The 24,500-nt window shown below is 39.6% G+C and overlaps 1 protein-coding gene across 3 annotated transcripts in view; it reads left to right on the top strand.

Annotated features, from left to right (window-relative positions):
* The window catches only part of LOC134533263 (WD repeat and FYVE domain-containing protein 3), a 264,565-nt gene that overhangs the window by 49,405 nt on the left and 190,660 nt on the right, over positions 1-24,500 (top strand). For all 3 annotated transcript variants that reach the window (XM_063370699.1, XM_063370702.1, XM_063370701.1), the window contains exons 10-14: positions 9,848-9,969; positions 13,099-13,266; positions 22,648-22,763; positions 23,107-23,337; positions 23,643-23,788. In XM_063370699.1, the coding sequence (XP_063226769.1) occupies positions 9,848-9,969; positions 13,099-13,266; positions 22,648-22,763; positions 23,107-23,337; positions 23,643-23,788 (783 nt within the window). The remainder of the gene's footprint in view (positions 1-9,847; positions 9,970-13,098; positions 13,267-22,647; positions 22,764-23,106; positions 23,338-23,642; positions 23,789-24,500) is intronic.

Below are 24,500 nucleotides of genomic sequence, written 5' to 3'. Positions count from 1 at the left end.
GAGTCACAGACATGCTGGTTATTATAGGTTAGGATTTTTAATTCATAGATATGTGTGTAGTAGTGTGGGGCACAATGAGACACAACAGAATGGGGCACAGTGAGACATGTCTCACTGTACCCCATGCTTGTAAATTTAATAGCTAGCTTCCGTTTCGGGAACATCCAGCCCCACATTAGATTTTGCTAATTTTTAGATGACTATATGAAAAAAAAGTTCTTGGTTACGTTATGCAATTTTAACTGTTAAATATTTATTGTCACACAAAAATGTTCTTTTTTTTGTTAGATAGGCATATATATTCTATAAAATAACAAAGCAAAATTAACATCCAATATTACTTGATACTTAATTTCAAGTTACATTAATTATCAAACTTACATATCCATTTAACCCATTTTATTTTTAAAAAGGTTAAAAAAAAAAAATTGTTTTTCAGTCATGACACACAACAGGAAGAGAAAAACAACTATTGGAACATTTAAAGAAGATGACATGAGAGCAGCTGTAAAACTTGTGGAGGAAGGCTTGTCAGTGCGAAAAGCTGCAAAAACTAAAGGTTTAGCTTTTCAGACACTTCACAGGTGAGGCTTAGTGCTATGAGATTCAGGCCTACTTATGGTTTATAAAATATGTCTTTCTCAACAAAATTGTTTCGTGTTTTAGGTATGTGAGAAAAAAGGTGAATAATCCCTAAATGGCTAACATGAGGATGTGTCCCAAGTACAACAGTCGCCAAGTGTTTAACACTGAACAAGAAAGCGAGTTGAAAGATTATCTGTTAACTTGTTCAGCTATGTGTTATGGCCTGAGTTTGATGAACTGCAGAGAATTAGCATTTGAAATTGCATCAAGAAATGGTATTGATTGTCCCAAAACATGGAAAATCCAAAAGAAAGCTGGAATAGAGTGGGTCCGGGGTTTTTTGAAGAGGCATCCAGACTTATCCCTAAGGCAGCCAGAAGCTTGCAGTTTGTCACATGCTACATCATTTAATAAACACGTGGGGCTGTTTTTCGATAAACTTGAGACTGTGCTTAAACGATCTGACCACTTCTCCAATGGATTGCGTATTTTCAATTTTGATGAAACTGGTTGCAGCACTGGTCAAAAACCAACCAAAATCATTGCAGGAAAAGGAGTGAAGCAAGTTGCAAAAGTAACAAGTGGCGAGAAAGGCAGCCTCGTCACATCATGTTATATTGTCAACGCAGCAGGGAATACTCTTCCTCCAGTCATCATCTTCCCAAGAATGCATTTTAAGGAACATATGCTTCATGGTGCCCCCACTGGAAGTCTTGGCCTCGCAACACAGTCAGGATGGATGAATGGTGAACTCTTTGTTGAAGTTTTGCACCATTTTGTGAAGCACTCATTTTCCTCGCTAGAAAATCCCGCTGTTTTGATACTGGACAATCACGAGAGCCACTTAAGGATAGAGGCTATCGAGTTAGCCAAGGAAAATGGGGTAACCATTTTAACAATTCCTCCTCACTGCAGTAATCGCCTTCAACCACTTGATGTATCAGTGTTTGCGGCCTTCAAGTCTTTCTATAATGCTTCGGTTGACTCGTGGATGATGAGAAACCCTGGAAAAACAGTTTCGATATATGATGTGGCAAGTTTAATTTGTGAAGCACACGAAAAAGCAATGACACCCGCAAACATCACATCTGGATTCCGCAAAACAGGAATTTTTCCTTTTAACAGGAATGTGTTTTCAGAGCAAGATTTTTTGGCAAGTGCTGTGACTGACAGGGAAATTAGTCCTACACCAGAAGCTACGAGACCGTGCAGTAGTAAAGACATTCCAATCCACAATTCAATGGTGACGACTGGAGATGGACATTCTGAAGAAAATAGCTTGACACCTAGTTACATAAGCCCAGTAAACATACGTAACTATCCCAAAGCAGGAAAGAGATTGGAGTCTGCTAATAAAAGGAAAAAGGGAAGATCTTTCATTCCAACTGACACACCAGAAAAAAACCAACTTGCTCTTCAATACCAACATAAAATGAACAGCAAGAGAGGTCTGTTCAAGAAGTGTGACCCTATAAAAATAAAATTCACTGAGATTTCAAATGAAGATGAAGAGTTTTCTGAATCTGATGTTTCTTCAGACAATGAAGTAATACAACTTCAATCATACGACCAACTTGCGAGGAAGCCTAAAGAAGTTGACTTTGTCCTGGTAGAGTTTTCAGGAAAAAACACAAAATTTTACATTGGGGAGGTGCTACGAGAAATAGACATTGAGGATTATGAAGTCAAGTTCCTGAGAAAAAGTGAAAAAATGTGGAGGAAGTTTTTTTACCCATATGTTCCAGATATTGCATCAGTTGCTACAAAAGATATTAGAGCATTATTGCCTGTTCCTTCTGAACATGGAAAAACCAAAAGACAAAAAAGTCGTACCTCAAATTTTGTGTAGATTTTGGACGGCTGAATGTTCTATAAATTTTTCCTGGCATTTATGTTGAAGTGCAGTGATTGTTGTTAGGTAAATCTGATTGTTGTATAGCGTATTCAGTTTGTCTCACTGTGGACCACTGTCTGTCTCACTGTGGAACATCTGTGGGGTACAGTGAGACGTTTGATATGTAATGAAGAATTGCATTTTCTAAGAAAAGGTCTCATATATTACAGAATTTATAGTTTGCAAAAATAAAGAGCATTAATCAGGCTATTTTTTGGCATAAGAAGATGTCTTTAAATGTAGAAAAGTAAACAGTGATTTCAAATAAAAAATTTTGTGTCTCACTCTGGCCCACCCTCCCCTAATAATTCAAATTACACCCAGGATCTTTTGCACAATGTTTTAAAAAATATTGTAACACATTATAAATAAGTTTGGTGTATTTGGGATGTGTATTTGTTATTAAATCGTATTATGAAAACAAAATAATATTATTCCCCTACGGTGCTATTATCTACGGTGACGGAAGCGAACCCAACGAATTGCGTTATTTATCCGCTTCCACGGAAACCAGGCACACGTTAATACATATTTTCCTTTCTTTATCGCGAGGGCCGTAATTATTAATGAATTATAAATAAAATTTTGTGCCCGGGCCACAATTGCATATCATTTTGAGCACTGGAAGACATAAAAACGTAAATATTCTCGACGAATTTTAATCTGGGGTTTTCTTTGCTTATTACAACAACAATTTTGGCAATAAAGGTTAACTATTCTTGCATTTTAAAAATCTGATAACTAGTATGATTTCAAGTATTTATTCTTTTATTATTAAAAAAAGTAGCATGTGTCGGCGAGTGCAGTAATAAAACATTATGTTAGATATTTGATTACAGTTTATTTATATGAAAACTTGTTCATAATTATATTTAAACTTTATAACTTAACGCCAGTTTTTAAAATTAATTACAAGTCATCTACACGTGAACTGTTTTGTCGACTGTTTATAAAGTGAAGTGAAAAGTTAATGTGGTTTTCATTGCTTATTACAACAACAATTTAGTAGGCCTGTGCGAATGTTCGAATTTTCGAATATCAAAACAAATAGTTTATTATTCGTATTCGATTCGATTTCGAATACTAACACTTCGAAAAAACAAATATTCAGTCATTTACGACAAAGGCTGAGCGGGATCACTACATCTGGCCATGTAAAGCCCGTTTGAACACAGTAATTTGGAGCGATATCTAACGTATTTTATGTAGAAGAATGTTGTCAGGTCGTTTAAAATAGATTTGAACTGTCAGCATACTGATAAAGATAAATACGTGTCTGTAAAATCCATACAACCGGGACGTTATAGGTGACAGTTTTCAGATTAGAGGGTGAAACATGGTTTGTCGGCGCTGGAATTTCGTTCCGAACGTGACGGCGAAAAGAAAGAAAATTGTACAGACCATGTGGAAAACATCTGGCCGCATACTCACAGAAAAGACTCCAAAAGCCTAACATGCCATGTCAATGTTTTTCAATAGGATAATAAACAGTAAATGACCGGATGCAGGCGGCAAACCCCCCCCCCCCCCCACTTTATACCCTTCCCACCCTTCCCAAATTCCTCGCGTAGTGACAGCTCAGGCAATTATCCTGTCCCGCGCGTCAAAAAAAAAACTCTTGCCAAGAACTTAAAAGCTTGCGATCACGTTACATGGTGTACCAAGATTGTGAAGTAAATGTGTTTTCTATGATGGTAGATCCACGGTTCAAAGATTCACTAATTAAGGATGAAAATTAAAAAAAAATATGGGTTGAAAATTTGTGCAGGGAGGTATTTAAGCTGTGTAAGCTGAACACAGTAGCTGAAACTATAACTGAGATAAGTGAGGCTACAAGTGAAATGCCTATTACTGTGGGCCTACATTAAACCTTCAACAGCAGCTCAGTCTACGAAGTAAACAAATATCTGGCAGCACCCTTAATCCCAAAGAATGAAAATTCTTTCAGTTTCTGGTCAGAGAAGGGCGCACTTGTTTCCGAAACATAGCTGTGGTAGCAAGAAAGTACTTGCCTATACCTGCCACACAAGTGTGCAGTGAGAGACTTTTCTCAACAGCTGGCAACATTGTGACGTGTAGAAGAGAGAGAGTCTACTCCCCGAAAATGTAGAGCAGGCATTATCTGTGAGTACAGTGATTCATGTATCCACGGAAATCGGAAAACTAAATTCAACATCCGACGGAGCAATATTTTGTAGTTACCAACTTGACATTTGTTTAAAGTCCCAAATGAAGGTAAACACTTCCTGAAATATTTAATGGAAACTGAAAGGCGCCATCTTGGCTTCAATGGTTTTAGGCCATAAGAAATATTGTTGTGCGTCTTTTAAAATTAAGCCTCACTAAAGCATAGTGATTAATATGCCCGAAGTTAAAAGTGACGGGGTGTTTTCTCTAGTTTACCCATTAAATTTTTTTATATTAATATTAGTTATTTTTTATGTTGCTCAAAATGATTGGCTAACAAATTCATTGGTTGGCCATCATGGAATTCTCAGATAATACATATTTTAACGTTGGTAGTCTACACAAACCAAACTTGGTCCTAAAAAAATTCATAAATAGAACGTGTATCAGAATATTTAAAATTGAATTGCGATTAAAATAATAAATGTATAATGTATTAATTTTTGTCATTCATTATTTCATTGTTATTACTACATGTGCGACCGTAACTTGTGATGAAAGTCGGCATTACTGTTGTATTACTAAGTAACAGATTTCTCTGTACAGTTATTTAAAAAAAAAAAAAACAAGATTCATATTTAGTCTAGATCCCAAATGTGCTTTATTTTATTTTTTAGCATATTCTGAGAATACATATGTGATTTATGTCTTATTTAATGCCAATGTAGCGACAATGCATCCATGTTCATGAATATAAAGTAAGTTTCCCAAATCAGTACATGCTTCATTATTTTTTTTATATAATAACAAATTAAAAGTAAAATACAGTAGAACCTCGTTAATCCGTGATGCGCTAATTCGGGAATCGGATAATCCGGGACGATTTAAAAGAGAAGAAAAAAAAGAAGTAAAAATTGTCAGCGCTTAAAATTAACGTCACGCGGGCCGACGGCCGGCAAACACTGCAAGCCATCGCGTGTGCTGCCAAACACTGCAACGGTGTTTGTACCGACCCTTTGTGTCGCCCCCCCTTTCAGCTGTTACATTTGTCACTCTTTAAACTTGAGGGGGATGTCCTGACTTTTGCTTCCCGTCTCCCTTTGTTTGTTTCCACCCGCCAACGCACGGCAGGCACCTGGCGAGTGACGTGCCTGGCTGGCATTCGGCTGTACGAAGTGGACGAGGGGGGAGGGTGCAAGGTCAGCACGATCTTTTCTTTCTCTCTTCGGCTGTTGTAAATGACGGTGAACTAATGGCTAGGCAGTGCTGTATTTTTTTAAGCCGAGACACTAATTCGAAGACGGCTGGCCCTTACCGTGAACGGTCTTAACCCAGCTGCACGCCGGTGTCTGAGAAGCTTGACAAGACATTCCGGGCTTTTAATCGCTAGTCCGTGAAATTCGGTAATCCGTGATTATCTCGGTCCTGACCATCACGTATTAACGAGGTTCTACTGTACCTCAATAGGATGTGTTCCAAAGAAAACATATACAGGCCAAGTAAATTGTAAGCATTTATGTTTTTAAAGTACCTACTACATTTACATCAATATTTTTCCTCGAATCCCGAATATTTTCCCTCGAATTTCGAATCTTTCCCCTCGAATTTTGAATCTTTCGAATACTAGAGATTCAGTGGGATTCGAGGATTCGACCGGCTCATCCCTAGATATAACATGTTTTATGGGATTTCAATTCTCATTCCAATTAGTATTCGAATTCAATATTCGTATTCGAGAATAATTTGGTATTCATATTCGAATTCGATTCGAACTAAAAAACTTATATTCGCACAGGCTTACAATTTAGGCAATAAAGGTTAATTATTCTTGCATTTTAAAAATCTGATTACTAGTATAATTTCAAGTATTTATTCTTTTATTATTAAAATAAAAATGATTCAATTTTATTCATAAAAGTATGCATTCATTTCATCAATGTTTTGTTATGACGTCACGTTAAACTATCGTCCGTAAACCGACTTTACAGACAACCAATTTTTTTTTGGTCCTGTTTCAACCTCATTAAACCCAATGAAATAAATTCCCGTTGATTACAATGCACCTACAATCTACTTCCCGCAATTTACACTGTTTGTTTAAGCTATACCTTCATAAATTCATGTCATGTATATCTGTAGATAGCACTTTTGTGTGAAATACCGAATCCTAGATGCTGTTGGGAACACTATAACTACAGAAACTGGATTTTCCAATGTGCTGTTTCATTAAAAATGGTATTTACAGGTTACCAACACTGGTCTAATAATGGCAGACTTCGAGGAAATGTTAGCATGCGATGCTAGCGCTACAGTTTGCAGAAATTCTGACTGTCCATAAGTAACTTATACATAACATATTACATAGTTAATATTTAATATGTATTGATAGTATTCATCTTTGTCAGTGTCCGTTAAAAATAACTTGGTCAGTAATAAGCATAGAGGTTTTTTTTTCTGTTAGTAATTAACTAAATATTTATCTGCACGTATTTTATCGGGATGACAGCTTGTAAAAGATGGAAAACATTTTCAGCTAATAAAAAACAATAATTTTAATATTTATGTATGTGCACAATGGTACGTGTGTTTCACTCGCTGAGAATTTAAGCGTGCCTATTTCAACTCTGAATACAATTGTGAAACTTTGCTTACCATGTTTTATCGCATAATCGTCACACATTTTATATTAAAATCAAGTTTGAAATGTAGGGGTGTAACGTTTATGCAGGAAAAAAATATTTTTGTTAGGTAAAATTATTCACAAATCAAAACCCATAACGGAATGTACGTTTATTTAAAATGTGGGGTATTCAAGAGCATGCCAAACAATTTTAATTAATAAGTCATGCAGCAAAAATCTTTATTCAACTTTAAGTAGAAAAACAAAATCTGTGACCTGAATGCGAGCCTGAACTAAAGCATAACTATTGTCATAGTACACACCACGAAACAGTGCGGGCCATCGAATGTAGTTAACTTGGTACTCGACAGAGAGCTCACATTGCATGCAATCGGCAAGATATCAATATCGATATTCGACTACGTGTGCGCGCTCTATACTGGAAGCAACATAACCAAACATGAATGATGCCAACTAGCGCTGGCTACATTTTTATAAGCGGTACACTGCCGCAACGTAGACGAATATATAAAGGTTATAACGTTGAAAAACGTCTTTAAAAGAAAATTTACACATCAGACAACTTTATAATTCCTTTAATGAAATAAGTAAGTGGTAATGTCCGAATAAATATTAGATTTATACTTTAAAATACATAGTTTTATTTGGAAAAACTACCTACACAAAGCGCTCGGAATCTAATAGCGGGACCAAAAACATCATGTGACATTTACACGAGAGGTTTTTTTAATACAAATTTTGACGCCCTAAAATATTGGTGTGACGATTAGGTGCGTGCACGATTATGCGATAAAATCATTGAAGGAAATGCAGTCCAATGTAGTGATAAAGTAGTATTTTTTTTGTTGATATTCTTAATCTGTAAATGTCTGATGTTACTATGAATTTCTATTTAAAGTATGAAAGTACATATGTACATTACTGTATGTATGCTATCTATACTCTGTACCGGATGTTAAGATGGGACTTAAATGTAAATTATTTTATTTAGATCTGCTTCAGACACACTTAGTCAATAATTATTTGGATATCTGAGTATGGTAGTCCTATTGTGAGGAGGTTATATTATAAAAAATATTTTACCTTCACATTCTTGCTTACCTAGCCAACTGATTAAAAGCATGAAATAGCAAATGTTAGGAGCTTTTCCAAAATAAACTAAGTAGGTACTAAAAATCATTCAAATTATTACAAATGAACTATACAACTATTAAACAATGTCATCATGAACGTGCCCTTTTATCACCAGCTGATTCATCGTAATCACACAATCTATATATTTCTCTCGAACACATGTCAAAATTACCTACAGTATTTAATTTTGGAGAGTAATGTCCTGCAATGTCAAAACTTGGATAACTTTATTTTATTTGCATACATGTATGTTTATGTACATAATTGCCTTGTACTGATCACGTATTCTCTTTGGATTCTGGTCGCAGATGGCGACAAGATTAAGAAGTAGCTGTACATATTTAGGAATTAGATGGGTGTGGACGATGGTTAACATGATGCAAGCTCATCTACTAACAAAGCTCATAAAAAAAATCTGAGTGCTGATAGCGCAGGAAAATATCCAATGAAAGTTTATGGTGGTGTAAGTGGATAGCAACATATTGCACTGTTGCAAAATTTTTATGATCATCATTGAACTCTGAGAATTGTTTATGGATTTAAATGGAGAAAACCGGTTGGTCGGTTTATCATGAAGTCCAAAGTGCATTCAATGGACAGACAAAATTAATTGTAGTATAAGAATCTGACTTCAGTTAAACCCAAAAAAAATGAAGCATAACAAAGTTTTATAAACACAGTACTCTCAGATTTACATCATGTAAGACAATAGATAAAAGATTCTGATTTGCTGAAATGCGTCTTACCTCGGTGTTGCCTGGACGACACTACTATTCTTCCTTGGCCAGCAGTGACACGAAAGGTGATTCGGGGTACGCATGTGCAGTTTTATGGTGTTCCAACAAAATTGCCTTTACTGTGGCATGCGGCATAGGTTCATTAATATACTGAACATACACACATGAAAAATGATGGCAGATATTTAATTAGAGTTTGCTATGAAAAATAAAAGAAACATTATAAAAATACAGAATGTAGCTGGCGAGGAAAGGTTCTTGTGTGTGTTCCATCGCACTTGCCTGTTGTCACTTTAGCTCTTTGCACACACAATGAATGGGGATGGAGAGTTAGCATTTTATAACGGTTTATCATAGACAGGAAGGGATCCGAGGGTTTGTTGATATCAAAAATTTTGGGAAGAATGCAAAGTTTAAAGAGAATTAATTTTTTTTTTTTGGACATACGCTGTTGCTTGTTATACTGATGTCTTAGAGAAACTTTTATTTGAGGTTTCTCTGTGACACACAGTGTAAGCAGCAGTGGCGTATGTCCCAAAAATCATTTAAAATCAAATTCCCCCATTGCAAGAAGCATTCAAAGAACGTTCAAAAGCACGCTCGAGGTGTATGATGACACACATCTAGTTGTTTGCTGACCAGAAATGGCACAGGTGCGTGATGGAACGCAGGCTGTGCCACGTGGAAGCGTGCTGCCTGTGAGTGCAGTGCTTGCCGTGTGCTGCCCAGGCACAACCCCATCTTCAAGGACGTGTACCGGGAGGTGGGCATCCTGGAGGTGTTCGTGACGTGTCTGCATCGCTACGCGGCCCTGCTCAAGGAGAAGCAGCAAGCCCTGGAGGAGGGGAGAGGTGAGGGCAGTTCCCCGTACCGTGTGCAGTGTTACACTGGTCTTGTGCTTCCTCTTTCGAGTAGTTGTGTGATGTATATTTCACTGAATCCATTGTGTACAAAATTTGCAGAAAAATATCTGTATTACTAGTAAAAGACAAAAGATTCAATATACTGGCATTACAGTATCCAAACTGGCATTAATGTATCCAAAATATTGTATGTTTTTTCTATACCTACCCAGTTCACTAATGGAATCCTGGCGAGACCATTATTTGGCTCGGCCAGTGTCCCAACAGCCCGGCTTGTTCTGTGGATGTGTTGTTAGAAGATGCAACACAGCACTATACATCCCCCTGTCTCTGCTTTCCCCTTTGGCTAGATCAATGTTTTTTCTGTTTTGGAAATGTGTTCCATTATACACCTATGCTTTTGTAGTAATTGTGTCAAAAAATTTCTGTAAATATGTACTACATAAAATAAAAAGAGTAATTTTTGGTTCAATCACATTATCTTTAGAAATTGTATGATACAATTTTATTTAAAAAAGGCAACACTATTTCCATGAGAATTTGGGTTTTCTCAGAGTACTTCAGTTTCTTACAAGTATTAATAATATTGTTAAGAACAATATTAGATGGTGAATTGTGATAAATCCAAAGCACAGTATGCCTGTGTGAAGCTGTGACTAAGTGAATCAGTCAAAGCTCTTTTAAATATTCAGTTTGACCGCACCAGGAAATTTGCTATTTTATTTGAAGCATCGGTTGTGATGCAAAGTTTTATGTCTGAAGTGTGATGCTTTAAAACATGGAAGCCTAAAATTAGCTCATGAAACTATTTAGCCCTTTTGTGTTTTGTGTTTTGCACGAATAAAGTTAGTTACTTAAAAAAGTCAAATGTGTCACTTAGGTTTGCTTTTATAACTGCTCAATAATAATATTATGAATGTTTAGTACATATATAATTTTTATTTAATGGTCTTACATATATGACCAAATTGGTTTATCACTTAATCATTTCAAACAATACAAAAATTAAAATATTATTTGGTACTTGTATCCAGAATTTTATAAAATAGTGGTACATAATACAGTTTTGCTGAGAACAATATTCACAATTGGATTCGAATTCGTGAATATTTTAAACTTTCTATTTGATATTTGCATTGCATCAAGAAACTAGTATTTACACAGCCTTTAAGTACAGTAATTTTCCGATACTCCAGCACATTCGGGACTTGGCTGGTGCTGGATTAACAAAAATGCTGAAACAACGGATGGTACGTTAATTTATCAATAATTGCTAAGTTGTAGAACAAATATGTCTGCAAGATGGTTTTTGGCTGCAAATATTATTGTTCAGCAGGATCATAAGGATAAACATTTCAATCCAAACACAGGCCAAAACTAAATCGACTGTAGAGTTCTGCTGAAGAAACTCGAAGGAGGCCAATCAGTCCGAGCGATCCTGAACCATGCCAAACGCTCCCAACTAATCCCGGGCCATGAGTGCTTCTGACGGTCACTTATGTGGGTACTGTAAGAGGGTTTTTTTGACCTTAACTAAAATTATAGGTTTTTAGTTTAAGTTCGCTTAGTTGGCTTAAGTCCTTACATTCATAAGGGATTTCGGACCATCAGGCTTACTGGACTGTTGGATTTTGGAATAAAGGAAGTTTATAGCATATCAATTCACAATATAGCACAGAAATGCAAGTTAATATACCATAAAGCACCAAGATGCACTTAAATCATGAAATAAATCAGCATTTTTAATAAAAATTAACAAAAATCACAAATAAGTATACTTTTAAAATATTGCATTCAATGAATGAAATTTATTTAGCATGAAGTTTGTAACAAAATGTATGTATCATCTAAATAGATAGGGGGAAAAAATTTATATTGTTTCAGTTGAATCTCTTATTAGTAAAAACATGGTAAAACCCAATAAATTGTGTATTTGTTTAATATGACTCATCAGCGACTAACTGTACCATAATTTAGACCACAAACAATTCACTTAGCCAACCAGCTAAACGACTCCAGCCACAACTGCCACCAGCCACTATGTCCATGAAATATGTCACCAACATAAACACTGTGACGACATGCAACATCCCTAGGAAATGGCAAAGTCTAAACTTAACTTGGAATATTTTCAATCAAATTTTGCAGCGATGCAATTATCACCAAATATGACGTAGCGTTTCGTTGCCAGTGGCAATCCGGCAGTGTGACAGCATCTATGGAGTTGGAGCGTCATTGGCGAAGTGGCGATGCTTGGTGCATCAGGCACCAGCGGACTCTATTCTTAGTTGCTCTGGAGGGGTTCTAGGACAATCTTCTAGGTAGTGGCAGCAATGGCTGCCTTCCGGTATGACGTAATCTCCTGATGTTGACAATACAAGGATTTTTCTTATCCTTGGAATACTTTTTTCTTCACACAGAACCACTGCTTGCCTGGGCGACAGACTGCTCTCTAGGCACGCAAGCATTGTGGGTGGCAAGTCTCGCAGGTGTCTAGTACAAGTTCTCACTAAATAATAACACACGTAAATCAAGAGAGAGGGCACAAAACATTTTTTAACACACTATCACTTACTATGTTTTTTTTTTAAATAATTCTGCTCTAGACATACTTATCACAAAGTATATTATTAAAAAGTGCATTGTATTTCAGTTATTATATTACTGTTATGGTGAAATAAGAATAACAAAAGATTGTACTGTTATATTTGTTTAATAACACACTATGTTTATGAATAAATAATAAACCAGAAATCTCTTGTTTTAGAAACATTTCCTTTAAACTGAACCATAAAAACATGTCTCTCTATCGTACAATCATATACCACCATCACAATTTTGAAACTGATTGACACATCTATGTGAAAGCTACCTAGTCAATATGAAATGAATTTCATAAAGATGCATGATGCTGCCATCTGTTAACATTCTTTAGAAGTACTTTAAAGTATATCCTATCAATTTTTTAACTTTAATTGTATTTGATTTAGGAATGATTTAAAATTTGTAATTTGAAATTTTTTTAATGGGATGGTAAATGCAAACCTGAGTATTGTATAATTGAGGGTGTGGGTGAACTGGGGAGCGAGCGAGAGCGTGTGTGTGACGACGCTGCAGCGTACGAGATGTGCGCGGAGAGCGAGCGGCTGGGCATGCTGGTGATGGAGGCACTCACGCTGCTGCTCAGCGGCAACGCCAGCAACGCCGCGGTGTTCCGGGAGAGCGGGGGCGCGCGCTGTGCCCACAACCTCGTGCCGCACGCAGACTGCCGCCACCAGGCCCTGGGTGAGTCCTCGCGTTTCAGCATGTGAGTGCTGGTGTCTTAGTTGTTTGTGGTTCTTTCCCCTGTTCGTATGTCAGACTTGTCTGCCTCCGAGTTCCACATGTACTGTGACGTTATCTTTTTTTTAGTTTTGTGAAAATTTCAACTTTTTATCTAACATGCCAGAAGGTAATAGAACAAGATGAAACAAACTGGCCAAACGAGACATAATTACTATGAACCCACGTGTGATGGTTACTAACAGCAGACCCTATATGTGTTCCATAGAATACGGGCCTTCTGGTACCCGACCCCATGTTTCAAATTGTGTGCATCTTATAGTTGCAGTTAGAGGAGGATCCCTCTTAACATAAAGCATCAAAATCGGGAATGATAATCTGTTTAATCATTTCAGTCAACACATCTAAAGAATTCATTACAGCTATCGAGGCCAGCAACCTTCAGAGCTTACAATCACATATGATTACATAAATTGATACCAACATATACTAGGCGAGTTAGGCTTTTACCAAAGCTCGTGTCATATTAAACTTATAAACAGACACTAAAGATTAATTTGCATTGATTAATAATTTATACTGTATTTTATAATATTTATATTGTAATATTTATATTATAATTTATAACTTCAAAATATTTTACGAGGCAAGGTAGACTCCAATTAAAGATGGTGACATGTAAAAACTATTTACCAATATCAAACATTATTTTAAGTTCTCTGTGCATGTGCATGCTTACATGAAATCCTAAACCGATATTGAACGTCGCCCAACAAGAGAACTTGAGTTTTATCATATTCAAGACACACAGTCCTTTACAAAATATGTATCTGCCAAGTCTTTATTCATAAGCTCTAACCTCTGTTATTAAATGCATGCTAGCTTTCCTTTGCAAATTTCAAATATTGTGTGACGAAACAGTTGCATTCAATTACCATGTGCAGATGTATGAATGAACTACAAGCAAAATAATTAGAGATTGTCTTAGCTACACTCGAGCGTAGACAGTTGTAACAGTAAGCATCCACGTAGTACCAAGATGTGAAAATACAGCACCAACATTCGTGGCTTGCCAGGATCCATATCAATCATTAACTTTCAGTATGGGATGCATGGCAACTTATTACATAAACAGCAAATGCATTTACAAATCACGAAGCCTATCTTCCAACTCCGACAACTAGCATCCGCATTGTGTAATATGTCCTTTGCCCTGAATCCAGCAGTGTGCAGGTGCATATGCAGTCTCGTGAAAGAACAGATAGCACTGGCCACACACCTACGGTGCACGAACTTCACTAAGGCGTATTCACACAATTTGACGCCTGCCCGCCCTTCCTATATTAAATATCACGTTACTTTCCGTGATAACTAAACCCAAAACGAGTTTTAATAAGTTCAGAAGCAATTCAGGGAAAAATGTATTTCGGCAATAGGCCTACTCACGTAATATGCGGCAACGAATCTGTGCGACGTCGTAGGTTATAAACAAAGCGACGAACAATAGAATAATTCATTAAAGCAACCAACCATCTTCGCCCTTTATTTTGCACGTTGCTATAAACACACATATTAATGCACTTCAAAATATAATAGTAAATACGGACGAGTTATGTATACAATGTATATTTTTCTCTTGCCACAGCTAAACATGTACATTGTGACGCCATCTTGTGAACGGCGATCTACCAACTGTATTTATATTTTATAATAGTATAAATTTAACTAATTAAGTTGTGATAGCAAGTTTAAATACTTTTTAATACATAGGATTGAATATATATGTATGAACATATAATTATTTATGTCAAGTTTATCTTTTCTTTTTAATTATTAATATCTAGTTTATACTTCCACCACCAGGGCAGGGAAATTTCGGCGAGGTTCATGCGCGGGCATCTCATCCCTTCCAAAGAGGAGTTAGTTCGCCCCTCCCTTCTTTTTCTTCGTTCCCGCGCATTTCTCCCTATATAAAGGCGAGGTCATCCACCTGAAGTGAGTTGATCGGCCCGACGGCCAGTGAGGCTGGATTCCGCCCACTGACCATAGGACGATCATAGGGGGAGCAGCAGAACGACTGGCTATCCGTTTTCTGCTGCTCGCACCCCTCCTTCGCGAGTTAGGCCATCCGAGGACCTATCTCGGCATAGGGAATTTGTCTCCCTTCCCCCCCCCCTTTCTGGACGATAGGGTGTACCGTGTGTAAATCCAGTGTATATTGTTAAAGCCGACGCAGGTGACAAATTGAACTGTTTGGACAATTCAGGTCAATAAAAGTTCCGTGTAAAATACAGACATTTTTCAATGAATAGCTTAGCCCCCTATCCCTCACCCCATTAGCTATTCGCCTTCACCAGCCAACTGCGGATCCTGCCGCAAGACCAGCAGTTGGACCTTCTCTACCCGATACCTGGCTCTCACCCAAGAGAGACATCGGTGAGAGGAGAGAGGAGACGGATCATCATCAGTATCATCTCCGTCAAGTTGGCGCACCAAAGCGGGGCCCGTTGATTGTTCTACAATACCCGTGAAGACCCATTGGAAGCTCTACCAGACGGACTAGCCAGCAACCACTGGAATGGACCCCTGCCACCATTTGCAGCTCATAGAAGACTTCACCAACAACAGCAGGCACACCATGGCCCACACCAGGAACAGCAGCAAGCAGGCAAGTGCTCCTGACCTTCCTACCACCATGGATCCTCGAGAAGCAGACCCAGACAGCGGAGGGGAACAGCCTCCCCTCCTGGCGCCCAACAACTCACCTACCTGTACATACCCAACGACGGCGGACGCAGCTCATCGACTCTGCGCTGTAGAAGACTGCCCTGGCACTGGAATCCACCAGATCAGGTGCTCACTGTGGACTCCTGTTCCATCACTCTTGGCCAGACGAGCCCCGAGATCACGCCGGACTAGAATATCGATGCCTCGCATGCCAGCAGAGACAATCCTGCTGCAGCATGGAACCAATCAGCTCTAGACCTGATGGGACCTTACCCCAGAAGCACGACGGGTAAGTGCTTCCTACTCGTCATCACAGACCTTTTCTCACGATGGGTCGAAACCTTTCCCCTCGCTAAAGTTGATTCATTTTCTACTCCAAGATGAAGTGTTCCCTGGATGGGGATACCCCAAAAGCATACTTACAGACAATGGGGTGCAATTCACTAGCAAATTATGGGCCGACACTTGCGCCAAATGGGAACTAGAAACCTGGGCCACTCCAGTTTACCATCCCCAGGCAACCCCTACAAAGCGCCGTAATCAGGAATTGAAGAAAGGGCTCAGGTTGCGTACCACGGCCAATCATCGCCACTGGGATCGCTACCTGGGAGAAATCCTCTTCACACTGCGGCGTAGGCACAATGAAGCAATCGGAACCAGCACCAGCGAATTAAACTTGAGACGACAGATCCAGCAACCTGGAGAATGAAGTGGAGTTCCAACCCCACATACCGCCCTTCAGCGGAGAGATCTGTCTACGAGCTGCCACCAGAGTAGATGCGCACGAAAGGCTCAACTAGGGTACCTAGCCCGCAAGTATCCTACACCGAAGAATCTGCCCAACCACCAGATTGCTGAAGGACAAAGGGTACTAGTCAAGACCCATCCACTCAGCAATAAGCCTAACCACTTCTGCGCCGGATTCGCACCAAAGTGGGAAGGACCCAACCAGGCCTCTACCAGCCTCCACAGCGTCCCCAGATGCCGTGGCGGAGCTGCAAAGGAGACCCCAAGGACCTACCAGGACGGTACCGAGAGACGGTTTGGCGGACACCAAACCAACTGCCTTACCAATGGCCGAATCCTACAACCACCGGCAGCAGTCCCAATAGGCGTTCCCAGGAGACCACCGGCAGCTGTCCCAATAGGCGTTCCCAGGAGACCACCGGTAGCTGTCCCCAATCAGGACTTCCAGAAAGCTGAAGAAGCCATATCCGAAGTGATAACCCAGAGACTCGTACAAAACAGAGACTGACAGTTATCTATGTGTAAAGTGTTCCTCCAAGATGTACTAGCTTCTTCTCCCGTAAAGTAACGCTCGCCACTAGGGGGGAAATTGACGCCTGCCCGCCCTTCCTATATTAAATATCACGTTACTTTCCGTGATAACTAAACCCAAAACGAGTTTTAATAAGTTCAGAAGCAATTCAGGGAAAAATGTATTTCGGCAATAGGCCTACTCACGTAATATGCGGCAACGAATCTGTGCGACGTCGTAGGTTATAAACAAAGCGACGAACAATAGAATAATTCATTAAAGCAACCAACCATCTTCGCCCTTTATTTTGCACGTTGCTATAAACACACATATTAATGCACTTCAAAATATAATAGTAAATACGGACGAGTTATGTATACAATGTATATTTTTCTCTTGCCACAGCTAAACATGTACATTGTGACGCCATCTTGTGAACGGCGATCTACCAACTGTATTTATATTTTATAATAGTATAAATTTAACTAATTAAGTTGTGATAGCAAGTTTAAATACTTTTTAATACATAGGATTGAATATATATGTATGAACATATAATTATTTATGTCAAGTTTATCTTTTCTTTTTAATTATTAATATCTAGTTTATACTTCCACCACCAGGGCAGGGAAATTTCGGCGAGGTTCATGCGCGGGCATCTCATCCCTTCCAAAGAGGAGTTAGTTCGCCCCTCCCTTCTTTTTCTTCGTTCCCGCGCATTTCTCCCTATATAAAGGCGAGGTCATCCACCTGAAGTGAGTTGATCGGCCCGACGGCCAGTGAGGCTGGATTCCGCCCACTCACCATAGGACGATCATAGGGGGAGCAGCAGAACGACTGGCTATCCGTTTTCTGCTGCTCGCACCCCTCCTTCGCGAGTTAGGCCATCCGAGGACCTATCTCGGCATAGGGAATTTGTCTCCCTTCCCCCCCCCCTTTCTGGACGATAGGGTGTACCGTGTGTAAATCCAGTGTATATTGTTAAAGCCGACGCAGGTGACAAATTGAACTGTTTGGACAATTCAGGTCAATAAAAGTTCCGTGTAAAATACAGACATTTTTCAATGAATAGCTTAGCCCCCTATCCCTCACCCCATTAGCTATTCGCCTTCACCAGCCAACTGCGGATCCTGCCGCAAGACCAGCAGTTGGACCTTCTCTACCCGATACCTGGCTCTCACCCAAGAGAGACATCGGTGAGAGGAGAGAGGAGACGGATCATCATCAGTATCATCTCCGTCAAATTCCACCAAGTTTCTTATGCCATGTAAGATCATAGCCAAATGACCATACACCACTTTATAGCTCTGTTACTTAGAACTAACATAAACATACCTCCGCATTCCCACAGCTCATGACACCCCATTAAAGTGGTACCGTACCCATAATAGAAATAAGACCTTAGCAGTCCCACATTTATTGTTCTGCCATGACTAAACAAGGAAATTTACTTCTCTGACTGCCTCTTGATAACATCCCCAGTCTAACATATGCATTAAATTGTTTTCGAGGCCCTATACTCTTTGCACGACGTTTCCGTGTCTCTCCAACCTGACCTGATGCCACAAGTACTCCGAGTGATGTCCACCCATGAGCCTTAGCTGCCAGAGCCCCGAAGTAGAATGTCGCAGATGCTAGCTGTCACTCCAAGTATAACTTGCCTACCAATTCTGCGCATGCGCGAGTGGGGAAGTGCCTCTCTGGCCAAGGAGGTTACACATCAGGAAGGGGAAAGGGAGGGGAAGACCATAGCTTGGCTGCAAAAGAAGAAAGCAGCTGAATGAAGACAGAAGAGTAGAATTCTCAGCTCTTGAAGAAGCGATTCGCAGATCCTGGTGAAGAAAGCAGCACAGTGCGCTGCACGTAATGCCCATCTCTCATCTGCAATACAGCGGTGTCTTGAGGAAAAGAGCCACCCAGGCATTAGTCAGGCACATTTTTCAGCTTCGCTTACCATGAAACATCCTCCAATGCAGTGTCTGATGAGATAGGTTTGACAATGTGAGGATAGCCGGCATCAGAGGGTGACTGCCTAGTATCTTCTCATATTTTTTTTGATTGCATTGGTGATCATCTTTTCTGCCTCAAGTGCTCCGCCCGATAGATGCACACATGCAACAGTTACAAGGGTGTCAACATGACATAAAAGGGACACTTTGCCCCACTCCAACTTCTCACGTGCCATCAGGGGAGGACTGGCATACGTCACACATGCACTTTACACAGCACTTCTTATTGAATAAATTTTCATATTTGGGTAACATGAGCTTTGCTGAGAACTCTTCCATTATCCAAATGAATTAACAGAACAGTGTTCGGGCCTAACTATTTTTAACAACAAATGGACCAACAAATTTAGAGATGAACTTGCTCCCCGCATTCTCCGCAGCGGTGGGCAGGGTGGTATTATTACACAGCACTTTGTCGCCTGCCTGAAAGCTGTGCTGCATGCGCTAGCTCACATGCCTCCTCATCACTACTTTCTGCACCTTCCTCAAATTCTCTACCGCAACCCTAAACAGCGCATCACAGGAAACTTCATCTTCTGGCAGGAGCAGAAAGGAAATACCCCACGCCTTATTGGCAGAAATTGTTTACTTTGCTTTATACACTTATTTAATAAAGGCCAAGTAATCCAAAGTTTGTTCATTAAAAAACAGCAATTATTACTGTTTTAATCCCTAATACATTACTCTATAAAGAGGGGAGAGATATAATACCGAAAGAAGCCATCTTGGTTTAAAAATAATTTACGTCGTCACATCACCAAAGTTTTGGTTCACGGCCTTATGGTTTACTGGGTACGTGGCACAAAATATTGAAAGTTGTTTATCATGGCAAATTAAATTTTTGGACCACACTCAATAAAGTATAATTAATAAAATTAACAATATTCACTTAAAACTTTATTGTTTTGTCTAAACTTTTAATAGGGTGTATGGCTGTTACGTTTTTTCCGACAAGATGAGCTCTGAATCTTGATTCAGTGAACGCAGCAGACCTGAGCTCTGAGAGATATAGAACCAGATGGGGTCGTTTCAACCATGATACCGGAGCAGTATATAAAGATGCCAAGCAAGCTGCCTGACAGTCAGAACATCAGGAGTCACGAGCTGAGGTGGTGCGACTTATGACGGCATCAGAAGTCGGGTGAAGCCCAGTCCAGCGCTGCAGAGAAGGGCAGTGGGACGCTGGTCGGCCCAGCAAGAAAACTAAGCGGACAATACTGGTGACAGGTGTTGAGAGACTCGCCCTGAGGCTAGGGTTTGAGTTGTACCCACGATTCGTTACTCACTAGGCAAGTAATGTGATCATCAGTGAGTCGACACCAGTGCTGCCATCGACGACACCAATCAAGCGCGAGTTCAAATCCAACATACACGATACGCCGCTCGCTGAACGAGTATTTGCGACCCCGAGGAGAGACATTGAGAGGAATACCCGGAGGATTGGAAAGTCTGTCCATGTCATGGGTTGGAATCCAGTTACCACGAGTCTGCTGGAAGGGTGATCCCCGAGCCACAACCGAGGTTGCCTGTGACCACAATTGGCTGGGCTCCGTTGAGCAGAGCTGGGAGGTGGCGGACAAGCCAGCTGGAAGGGGTACCGGTTCCTGGGAGTTCCGAGAGCACACTCTCTAGGACATGCGACGACATAGAGTACCCAGCCTGGATTCAGTCGCACTGTTCAGCTGCAAGTAGTGAACCATCTAAAGAATTGAGTCTTACCATTCATTTTAGTTTTAAGATGCCCGACAGTAGCAAAACTTCCAATGTAAAACTCGCAATGTAGAAATACATTGATAATGTGCTTTTATAGTTTTGAGAATGTGTGTCGTAGCGTGTAATTCTAAGGCTATTCAATACACCAAGCGACTGTTCATAAAGACAAAACTTTATATTTTGTAATTAATGCAGGTAACTTCCTTCTTAAGGTCATTCACTGTGAGCTAGCATCGCTTCAGAAACTTCAGACAGAAATTTGTGGTTTAGTTGCTGCATTGTTAATATGTCAATCCGTATTCATTTACAATTTTGTAATGAATGCATTGAAAAGACCCACTGTTGCTGCTGACTTTCTACTCCCTGTGTCCCTTAAAGTTCGTTGTTATAACTTTATAAAAACAAACCTTTTTCTAATGGTTTTCTATTAAATGTAACAACGTAGTAACGTAAATTGTGGGAAATGCTTTTGCGTAAAATGCAAAAGTAATGCATTAATTTAATACTTGTCATTGTCCAGGCCTTCACCCCCACAGAGCCGGACATGCCACCACCCCTACATCCCTCCTGTCTTTTCTGCCAGCAATGTGCGTGTGACATGTTTTAAATAGCCCGCCAGAAATACCACAAAATATTGCAAGAGGGTGTAGTAGAGTCAGTACCTCGTTCCCTTATTAAATAATAAGTCATATTGTAAACCTTCTTTCTTGTATCCCCAAGTTTTCGTGTTATTTCAGGATCCTGCAAACATTCTTTATGCTTATTTTACTTAAGTTATGACACTGCAGCAACGGACCCGAACTTGCCAAAGGCAATTTCGGTGTTTAATTGTACTTTAATTTAATTGTAATTTAACTGTAATCTTAATATGTAAATTTACTAAATGTTTTTGGTTAACTGCACTCCCACATGGGCGACCTGACGCTCAGAGGACAGAGTCTCTGCCAGGTCCGTGCCCCTTGAACACGGGGACGCCCTTTAATATTTTAACATCTGAAAGCAAATTCCCCGACCACATCATACTATAGGGATAATGAAGGTGCTAGTAAAAAAAAAAAATGTTAAATATGGGAATTCGTAAATCCTGGGTATGTAAAATAGAGGTTCAGCTGTACTATAAACATAAATAATCTGAAAATTTGTCACAAAGAATCACATTATCTCCATCTGTTTTAAGTTTGTACTTGGTAGAAAATAGTTTTATTCAGAAAACCTATTTGACCCATTTAAACTCAAATAGGGGTGGAATTTTGAATAAATGGTCAAATAGAATAAGAGGTATCTTCCACGTGATTAATTTGGAAATAATGAATTTTTTATCAGAAAGTCGTATTTATCCCTTTTCATCACTTTAGGGATTGAATTTCTTAATTATTATATACTTAGCACAGTGTTTTAAGTTACTGAAGAAAATCTTACAAGCAAACAATTTTGTCAAAATTGATTCTGTAGTTTTTGTGTGATGCTGCATCAGAAGCCAAATAGACAAAAAAAATTATAATCTACATACTTGAGTTCCAAACAATTTAAATATATTTCCTACTGTATTTTCTTAAATCAATTCAATTGACATTTTTTTTACTCTACAATCATCACCACTGTGTGAGGAGAGACGTCGTCTGGCTGTGAACGACAGCGTGAGCACCGGAGGCAGCATGTGACGCTGTGTGTTGGCAGGGATCGTGTGCGAGCTGATTCTGAGCACGGGAGGGGATGACGACATGGGCACCTTGCTGGGGATGATGCACTCTGCCCCGTCCTCCGCCCTCACCCTCAAGACACACATCCTCAAGGTGAGCTCCGCCCACTTCCTTCCCCTCAGCAATCTGTGCTAACTCTTTGTATTGGCCATTTATCAGGCTAACTTGACCATTGTGTGCATTGGACTGTTTGTAGTACCAAACACAATTGGCATTTGAAAAGGAAATGCTATGCACTATGATTTAAAAAAAGAAGTGTTTTATTAAATTATAAATAATATCAAAATATCAAAAAGATGTACTTAGTGGTACTACTAAATTTTATTTGTGTGTTTTGGTACAAGTACATGCCTATCTGTAGTTTGTATTCTGCTTACATTGATTTGCATGGATTGTCGGTGATGTGAGGTTGTCGTGAGCGGGGGAACGCTTGCAGTCGCTGCTGGGCTGCCTGCGGGAGAGCCACCGCACGCGCACGGTGTTCCGCAAGGTGGGCGGCTTCGTGTACGTGATGAGCGTGCTGGTGTCGCTGGAGGGCTGCCTGAGGGGCGAGGACCCCCCGCGCTTCCCCCTGGACGAGCTGCTGGGCCTGCTGCACGTCGTCTTCAACACCCTGTGCGTGGCCATGCGCTTCGAGCCCGCCAACGCCAAGTTCTTCCACCAGGAGGTCAGCTGTGTTTCACTGGGCGGTCATGTGTACAACAAACACTTTAGTTTAATTCACACAAAATCATTTCTTTTAGCATTGTGCAAATGAAATTTATTTCTGATAAATATACAAGGATTGTATAAAAAGTATCAGGAACAATTTTTTCCTGAAGTGACTGTATGTTGCACTAGAAACTAGTCAAGATTTCAGTAATTCATCATTTGCTTGGACTAGAATCCAGACTTGAAAGCAAGTTGAGAGTGGACATGCAAGTATTGCCAAGCAAGCAGAAAGGGAAGCGCGACGTGTGTTGTGTGTTGCAGATCTGCATGACGAGCCTGTGCGACACCCTGCGGCTGCTGGGCTGCTTCTCGCCGCGGCGGCAGCTGGACGAGTGTGACGACACCGTGGCTCCGCGCGAGGAGGCCACCTTCCACAACGTGTTCAGCGGCAACGTGCTGCAGCCCAGGTCTGTCGCTGGCGAGGCCCGCTGATGCTCTCGGTGTAACTCACCAACTAGATGGTGTATAGAGATAGTTACCGAGATTGATCAACTATAGTTATAGACAATGTTCCATTGTAAGTACCTAAGTAAGTAATTTCTAAAAATTTTTATAAATCTGGCAACTCAAAACCTTTTACATATGATAACTTGTCAGGACTACAGAATTAAAGCAATTTTTTTTTATCTTTTTTTTTTTTAATCATGCTTTATAAAAATGTATAAATTTGTCTTGACAACTGTTTCAAACAGTGACTAAATATGTAATGAGTTGTTATTTCATTTAAGTAGATCTATCTTTTCTGTGCCTACTAAAATACCAATAAGGTTCTCACTCTGAGAAATAATGAGGGCTTATATCATGACAAGTTCTGCTACTATTAATCATACAATTAGGGACTGGGAAATGTTGTCATTTTGTAATGTCATTTAAAGAATCCTTTAAAACCGGAAAGGGTGTTTTCCTGCCCCCCTCCAAAAAAAAAACCTTTTTGTACTTGAGGTATATATGTAATATAAAACAATGTGTATTTGCCACCATTGTAATGTCGTACTAATAATGCATTAGTCAAATTGTGTATATCAAGGTACTTACTTCATCATGTTTATTGTCATATGTTTGTTGGCTCAGTTTCCAGTAATTTTAAAAGTAAAATAAATAGGTGCACAGATATAGACA

This window comes from Bacillus rossius, chromosome 6, assembly GCF_032445375.1.
Source record: "Bacillus rossius redtenbacheri isolate Brsri chromosome 6, Brsri_v3, whole genome shotgun sequence".
NCBI lineage: Eukaryota > Metazoa > Arthropoda > Insecta > Phasmatodea > Bacillidae > Bacillus > Bacillus rossius.
Note: the sequence above shows the minus strand (reverse complement) of the source record. Positions and strands in the feature narration are given on the sequence as shown.